The sequence below is a fragment of the Emiliania huxleyi genome (assembly GCF_000372725.1).
Source record: "Emiliania huxleyi CCMP1516 unplaced genomic scaffold EMIHUscaffold_41, whole genome shotgun sequence".
NCBI classification, from domain to species: Eukaryota; Haptophyta; order Isochrysidales; family Noelaerhabdaceae; genus Emiliania; species Emiliania huxleyi.
Window position 1 is genome coordinate 601,624 of NW_005198900.1, and position 7,787 is coordinate 609,410.

Sequence of the window (7,787 nt, forward strand, 5' to 3'; positions counted from 1 at the left end):
CGGTCGTGCTCGAGGCCACGACGGCGCAGGGGCAGCAGATCCGCATCGTCGCATTGTACGCCCCGTCGGGATCGCTCGGCGCCATGGTCAAGGGGCTCGAGAAGGAGGCGCTCACCTTCCGGCTCACCAGTGAGGCGGGCACCTAAAGTTACCGTGTCGATTACGGGTCGGGAGGGTCACGGCCCCACACGACACATACACACTATACCGCGCTTATATACGCATTGCCGCAATGCCATGGGCGACATTTTTCGAGAAAATATACACAGCCTGTGTCGCTTCTCGGTCTCGTTCAAGCAGAGACAGCAGTACCGCGCAGCGCAGCACAGCACCGTTCTACCACATATACTAGTACAAGGTTTGATGTGCTGTGATGTTTTTAAGGTGGTCCGCTCCCCCTCACCGAGAATTGGATGCCCTCTAGAGGTAGGTTTAGAAATGGTTGGGTAGTAGGGATAGAGGGTCGCTCTACACTTAGCCTCTGCAGCGAGCGAGCGCTCAACTTAGCCCCCGCACGGAGCCGGGCTCAGACTTAGACGCTGGAAGGCCGGGGGCCATGAACTTAGACGACACGAGGCCAACTCCGGGTAAAACCCGGGTATACCTGCAAAAGTCCAGGTTTACCCGAAAAATACCTGGACGCGGTCCCGACCAGCGTATGCCGCGCACGACGCCATATCGCCGTCTCCCAGGGCCAGTGCGCTACTTGCGGCGCGCAACGCCTGCTCAAGTACGCGCACCGTACCATGTGCTGCCGCTATGCGTGCCTTAAGGCGGCTGCGGCGAAGCGGCGGGCGCGGCATGCCGATGGCAGTGCGGACGATGCGGTTGCGATGTGTTCTGCTTCAAGATCGTGGCGGTGCTTGGCATGCACTTCTGCGATCCCAATCAGCTCATCGCAACGAAGCAGCGCAACAAGCTGGCTGCTGCCAACAAGGCCCTATGCTACCTCACGCGCGGATCGTTCAAAGAGGACCAGCATACACAGGCTTCTCTGACATGCGTTTGTTTGAGCTTGAGGCTATTTGTGAGAACTATTTGGCTAGATGTCGCCGAAGTGCGCTCAAGAAGCAGCAACGAGAATCGGAAGAGGAGGATGCTGAGGCGGCGATTGCTGAGCATGAGGAGGATCGATCGCCCGCCGCGCAGGCGAAGAAAATTTGGGCGCGAGCGCCGTATATCGGGTGCCATGGCCGACTTAGCCGGTGTAAGAGGCTCCCGCTGATCTTAGACCGCGTAAGCACTCCAGCGTGGCTAGCCACACTTAGACCCGTTAAGCCGCGAGGCTCAGAACTTAGACTACTACCCAACCAGTGGTTTAGAAGCCGCCGCAGCTGCGGTCTCAGCGCCTCGGCGCCTCGGAAGCGGATCGAAGGGATACCAAAGCTCTCCGCCGCCGCCACGTTGGTCGCACTGTCGTCCACGAAGATCACGTCCTCCGCGCCCCTGCCCACGGCGGCGCAGGCGGCGCGGTACGCCTCGGCGCTCGGCTTGCGCACACCCTGCTCGCCAGAGACAAACGCCCATGGCACGTTCTCCGAAAGGCCAACAGCCTCCTCGACGAGTGGTGCCCACGGCGCTGGGTAGTTGGAAAAGGCGGCCAAGGGCACGCCCGCCGCCGCGAGCTCAGAGGCAGGACGCGCGCGCGGCGCAGGAGGGGCACCTTCGCGCCGTGGCGGGCCTGATCCGCTGCACGGAGCGGTCCCTCTGCTACCACGCGTCCCTCTGCTTGCGCGCACTCATCGGCAAGCGTGCCCGCCGGGCTGGCGGCGCCCTCTCTGAGTTGAGACTCAATTCTCAAGTGAGTGATGCACAGGCAAGCGGCCCGCGCAGCTGGCGGCGCCCTCCCTCCTCGCCGTCGCGCGCATGCTCCTCTCGTGCGACGGCGGGTCGCCCTCCGAGCTGCAGCGCGCGCTCGGTGCAGCGCGCGCGGCACTTCTCCCCACACCTCCCCACACCTCCCCACACCTCCCCACACCTCCCCACACCTCCCCACACCTCCCCACACCTCCCCATACCTCCCCACACCTCCCCACACCTCCCCACACCTCCCCACACCTCCCCACACCTCCCCACACCTCCCCATACCTCCCCACACCTCCCCACACCTCCCCACACCTCCCCACACCTCCCCACACCTCCCCATCCTTGCCGGAGGGTGCGAGGTGTGGGCCGGCCGCACAACAGACACCTCTCGTGCCTCCTGGCCCCTCCAGGCATCGCGTACGTCCTCTTCGCCTTCGCTCTCGACACGCTGCTCGGGCCGGAGCACGCACGCCACACAGAGGGCGGGTTCGGCAACCTCGCCTTCTCGCCCGCCTCCGAGCGCCGCTCCAGCGAGCGATCCTCCACCCTCTCGCTCGGAGGAGGCGGGAGCGGCCGGCTCTCGCGGCCCGGCTCACGGCCCGGCACAGGTCTCGTCGTGTCGGTGGGCGGAGACAGTGCCCGCCGCCCGGGGGGCGAGGGCGGCGGCGAGGACGGGTGCGCCGGCGGCGCGGGAGGCGAGCTGCTCTCTCGGGGCCGCTAGGAGTGGAGGGGTGGAGTGGACAACAGGGGGGGAGGAGTATTAGGCGAGCTGCCGTCCCCTTCCGAGTGGCAGGCGCTGCGCGAGGTGGTGCAGGCCGTCTGACTCGCGCCCTCGTACCAGACCTCCAGAGTGCCGAGTCCGGCGTGGGTTCAGTCCCGTGGGCCGTGTGGTAGGCCGTCTGCCTCACTTGCTCGTACCACTCTCTGCCCGAGGTCTGCGCCCAGTCCGCCGAGCTGCTCGCCACGTTCGACCGGCCGGCGGCGCGCGTGTGGCGCCCGCCGCCGCTCGGGAGGCGGGCGCTCATCGAGGCGCTCCCCTCCGGTTGGGCTTCGGCGGGAGGGGGCCCGCTCGACGGCGCCTCCTTTGACGGCGGCTCGGGCCCGTCCGCACTCGAGGCAGACGTGTGTCCGGGACGCGTCCACGACATGTCCGCGGCATGTCCCACAGGCACGCTCGCCCTCGAGGCGGCGCTTGCGGCGGGCACGGACGGCGCGGCGCCGCTCGCCGCCTCGTTCGGCGCGTCGGTGCCGCTGGCGTGGACGGCGCTCTGGCGGCAGGCGGGGCGCGAATTAAGAGTTGGTTTCACTCGTACTTAATAGTGAATGGATTCCTGCTCGCTCTGGCGGCAGGCGGCTAGTTCACTCACAGTTGATTCGCTCTGGCGGCAGGCGGCGGGCGGTCCGCGGACAGGGCTCGTCCACCCAGACGGCCTCTCTCTGTGGCGGCGCCAGCTCCGCTTCCTCGCGCTCTACGCCCGCCACCCCGCCACCCCCTCCGCCCGCACCGCCGTGCTGCCGTACGCAGCCGCCGCGGCCGAGGTCGAGTCGTTTGTCCGCCGGCTCGTGTGGTGGCTGCTGCACGGACCCGCCGACCGCTGCGCGGCTGTGCTGGAGGCGCGCCGGCTGAATCAATAGTGAAAGTCATAGTGAGTTCATAGTGAGTTCACAGCGAATCAATGAACCGGAGGCGCTGCGGCTCGCGCACACGGCGCTGCTCCCAGAGACGATCCGCCAGCTCCGCGCCGTCGCCGCCGAGCGCGCCGAGGCGCCGCGCCGCTCCGGCTCATGACTCAACGAGCAATTCGTTGAGCGTGAGTGAATTAAGAATCAGGCGCCGCACCGTTCCGGCGCGCTCGGCTTCTTCCGCGGGGGTGCGGCCGCCGACACGGCCGCCGCGCGCGGCGGCGGCTCCGGCGGCGGCGGAGACGCGCAGCTGCCCGACGTCTTTTTCGACGCGCGCGTGCTGCGGATGCTGTCCGAGTCGTACGGACGCCTGCCTCCGCACGATCTGGCCGACGAGGGCACCGCCGGCGCCGGGCTGCTGCGGAGTACGCTGGAGCAGCTCAGCACGCTCTGGCTGCGCGCCGGTCCCGCGTCGGCGGACGGCGGCGGGCGCGGCAAGGCCAAGGCCGCCCAGGGTGGCTCTGCCTTCGACGAGGACGGCGGCGGGACCGCCGAGGCGGCCAGGGCGCGGGCGGACGGGCGGGTGGACAGCACGACGCTGGCGCACACGGCGTCGCTGCTCGCGTCGTACTTCAAGCTCGTCAGCTTCCGCGAGCGGGCGAGGGAGGAGCAGCGCCGATCCGCCTCCCAGACCGCACCTGACGAGGCGGCGGGCGGCGGCGCCTCCGCCCCGCCCGCCGCCACCGCGCCCGCCGCCACCGCGCCCGCCGCCGCCGCGACGGTCGCGGGAGACGTGGGCGGGGCACGAGTGCCGCTCTCTTTTGTGCGAAACGCGCTCGAGCTCCTCCGGGCGTGGATGGCCCTCGCGCGCACCCCGCGCGAGGGCGGGTCCGAGAGGCAGCCCGAGGTGCGGCCCGAGATCCGACGCGAGATCCGGCGCGGCGGCGGCGGCGGCGGCGGCGGCGGCGGCGGAGCGGGCGCGAGCGACGCGCGCGTGGCGGTGCTTGGTGCGCTCGAGGCGCTGCTCGCGGTGCGGCCACTCGGCGCCGCCGCGTGCGACGCCGAGCTCGAGCGGCTCGAGAAGGCGTTCGAGGGGGACGTCCGCGCCTTCCTCGACGCGCTGCTCCTCTCCTGCCCTGCCCTCGGCCCGCACGTGCGCCGCGCCCTCGCCGCGCACCTCCGGCACAATGGAGGCCGCGCCGCCGCCGGCCTTCGCCTCTTCCTCCAAAACTCGCTCCGCGGCGCCCACCGCGCGCCCGACAGCCAGCTCGCCCTCCCCGCCGCCGCCGGCGTCGCCACGCCCCGGCCAGCATCCGACCGGCACGGCGTCAACGACTACAACAAGGCGCGCGCCTACTTCTCCGCCATCGTCGACTGCGCCGACGGCTCGGCGCGCGACGGCTACGACGGCGGCTTGGCCGCCGCGCGCGCCGCCGACGGCCGCGTGACGGCGCAGCTGCTGCTGCTCGCGCTGCTGCACCAGGGGGCGGCGGACGCGCCGATGCGACACCTCGGCGGCCGCCTTGCGCGCGCGATCTGCCCGCTCCCGCCCGACGAGCTCGCCGCCGCACCGCACGCCGCGCCGCCGCACGCCGCCTTCGCCGGCGGCGCGGCGCCGGTCGAGCCGCTCCTCTATTCGGCCTCCGCCTTCCGGTACTCTGCGGCGCTCGCGCGCGGCGCCCACTCGCATGCGATCCTGCCGCAGCTGCTCGGGGCGCTGGTCGACCGGTTCGGCGACCTCTCCCTGCCCGAGCGCGAGGGCGCCCTCTCGCTGCTGCTCCCCTGGGTGCAGGCCTTTGGCGCGCGCGCGCCGCAGCTCTGCGCCGCGGACACGGGCAGCTGGGACAGCGTGGAGGGGCCGGGCGAGGCGGCGGTGGCCGAGGTGCTCGGCTCTCACCTCGCGCTCTGCCGGAAGAGCTACCTGGCGGCGCGGGCGGTGCACTCGCAGGGGGGCGGCGGCGGTGGGGGGGGAGGCGGAGGCGGCGCCATCTCCGAGCTGCAGACGGCGCCGTTCGGGGAGACAGAGCACGTCTCCTACTTGCTGGAGGCGCACTGGGCGGCGCTGGCGACGCCAAGGAACGGCGCGCTGCTCGCGTCGGGCCTGCACACGCTGCTGCTGCAGACGCACGTCGCCGCCGCCACCGCGTCGCCTCCCGACCGCGCCGAGCAGGCGCTGTGCGTGCGCGTGCTGCTTCTCGCGTTGCGCACGCCGGCGGCACCGCCGCTGGTACGCTCGCTCCTCGGCTCGCTGCGCGCGTACGAGCCGACCGCCCCGCCCGCGCACGGCCCCGCCTCGCAGTGGCTCGCGTGGCGGGCGCCGCGGCTGGCGGCGGCGGAGCCTGCGTCCGAGGCGCGGCGCTGCTCCGCAAGGCTTTGGCGGGGCGGTGTGTGGCGACGCGCTGTTCACGCGCCGAGAGGTGTGACTAGGTCGAGCTCTCTGCCTTCGAGCTGCTGCCGTCGCTGCCGCACGAGATCCCCGCCCTCCTCGCGCCCCACCTGCCCACGCTGCTCCACACGTGCGTCGTACTCCACGGCGGCGAGCCAGGCGCCGCCTACCACACCACCCACGGACCTTAACCCATGCGATGGTTCGGTTCGGTACTCTGGAGGTATGGGACTAGGCACCCAGCCGCCGGCGGGGCGCGCCGCCTCTCACGCCACGGAGCTGCTCGCCGCCCTCCTCGCCTCCCTCGCGCCGGAGCCGCACGGCGGGGCGCACGCGGCGGCCGCCCTCGAGGCGGACGCCACGGAGGCGGAGGCGGCGGCGGCGGCGCGCGGCGGAGGCGGCGGCACGCTGCGGCGGCCGCGGCGGCCGCCCACCCCGCGCGGACTGAGCGCGGTGGTGCCGCTCGTCACTCGCTTCGGCGCCGTGGTGCCGACGCTGGCGGCCGACTGGCGCGCGCTCGCCCTCTCGTGGGGCATCCACGCCATCGACCCGGACGTGTCGCTCACGTCGCTGCGCACGTTCGAGCTGCTCAACACGCAGGTCGAGCCGGCGCTGCTGCGGTGTGAATGAACTCGCTCATTCACTGCTGGATGATTGAGTATGAGGTCGAGCCCGCGCTGCTGCGCGCGCTCGCCCTCGCGCTGTGGGGCGCGCTGCGCGACGGCGGCACCGCAAAGGCGCAGTTGCTGCTCCGGCTAATGCGGCAGCTTCCGCGGCTTGCGCCCGAGCGCGTGGACGCGTCGACGTGGCTGCTGCTCGCCCAGACACGGCTCTTCGTTCGTGATGAGTGATCAGTGAGTCGTTCGTACTTAGGTGGCTGCTGCTCGCCCAGACGGCGGCGGCGCTGCTGCGCGCCGCGCCGGCCCACCTCTTCGAGGCGTCGGCGCGTCTGCTCCTCTCGACCCTCGCCGCGCAGGGGCCGGACGGTCCGCCAGACGAGATGCTCGAGCCATGTCGAGGACACGTCCAGGACATGTCCGAGACATGCCCCGTAGGTCCGCCGGAGGAGATGCTGAGCAGCCTGGCGCTTCTGTGGCGGGAGACGGCGCAGATCCACCACGCGTGCGGAAGCAGGGCCGCAGGGCCGGGCGCGGGCTGGGGAGGCGGCGGCGGGAGGGCGGGGGGCGGCGCCGGGGCGGTGCCGCTCGAGGAGACTCTGTCGTGCGTGCTGCTCAAGGGGCTGGCCGGGGACTGCGCCTCAGAGCGCTGCCGCGAGTCCGCGCTCTCTGCACTCGAGACGCTCGCCGAGGCGCCGAGTTTACACCCGAGACCGCTGCCGGAGAGTACACCCGAGAGTGCCCGAGAGTGCCCGAGAGGACCCGAGATTGCGCGAGATTAGGCGTACGCGGACCAGCTCCCGCCCAACAACCGACTCGCCCTCGCGGTCCTCTTCCACCACACCCTCGCCTTCATGCTCGGCGACACGAGCGCGGCGCCACGCGCCGCCGCCTTCCTCGAGCGGTGCGGCTCTGCCCTCGCCGAGCGACTCCTCGACCTCTTCGCGCGTACCACGCCGCCGCGCGCGGGCGCGCGCGAGCTGAGGCAGGCGATGGGGCCCGCCGCCCCGCCCGCGGCGGCGGTGCCGTCGCCGGCCGCAGCTGCCGCGCCCGCCGCGTCCTGCACCCTCTCTCCCTCGGCGGCAGCCGCCTCGAGCGGCGGCGGCGACGGCGGCGGCGGCGGAGCCGGCGGCGGCGGCGGAGCCGGCGCGGAGGGCGACGCCGACGAGGCGGGGGCCTTTGCGCGCACGTTTGCGGAGCGCTTCTTCGGCGCATTTGCGCTCGCCTTCTCCTCGGATGACAACTGTCACTTTGGGCTGCTGCTGCTCTCTTCATGGCTCGCTGCCGAGGCGCGCCCGAGGGCGGCGCCGCGCCCCGCCCCACGCCGCCCGCGCGCCGTTACCCCCCCCCCCCCC

General features: G+C 72.0%; 2 protein-coding genes across 2 annotated transcripts in view; both read left to right on the forward strand.

The window, feature by feature from the left end:
* The window catches only part of EMIHUDRAFT_210175 (hypothetical protein), a gene marked incomplete at both ends in the record, with an annotated part of 1,407 nt that extends 1,261 nt beyond the window's left edge, over positions 1 to 146 (forward strand). Inside the window, one exon of the mRNA XM_005769824.1 lies at positions 30 to 146. Within this exon, the coding sequence (XP_005769881.1) occupies positions 30 to 146 (117 nt within the window). The remainder of the gene's footprint in view (positions 1 to 29) is intronic.
* A 6,101-nt stretch (positions 147 to 6,247) lies between these two features.
* The window catches only part of EMIHUDRAFT_451420 (hypothetical protein), a 3,470-nt gene continuing 1,930 nt past the window's right edge, over positions 6,248 to 7,787 (forward strand). The window contains exons 1-4 of the mRNA XM_005769825.1: positions 6,248 to 6,620; positions 6,689 to 6,801; positions 6,871 to 7,124; positions 7,215 to 7,721. Of these exons, the coding sequence (XP_005769882.1) occupies positions 6,442 to 6,620; positions 6,689 to 6,801; positions 6,871 to 7,124; positions 7,215 to 7,721 (1,053 nt within the window). The 5' untranslated portion in view covers positions 6,248 to 6,441. The remainder of the gene's footprint in view (positions 6,621 to 6,688; positions 6,802 to 6,870; positions 7,125 to 7,214; positions 7,722 to 7,787) is intronic.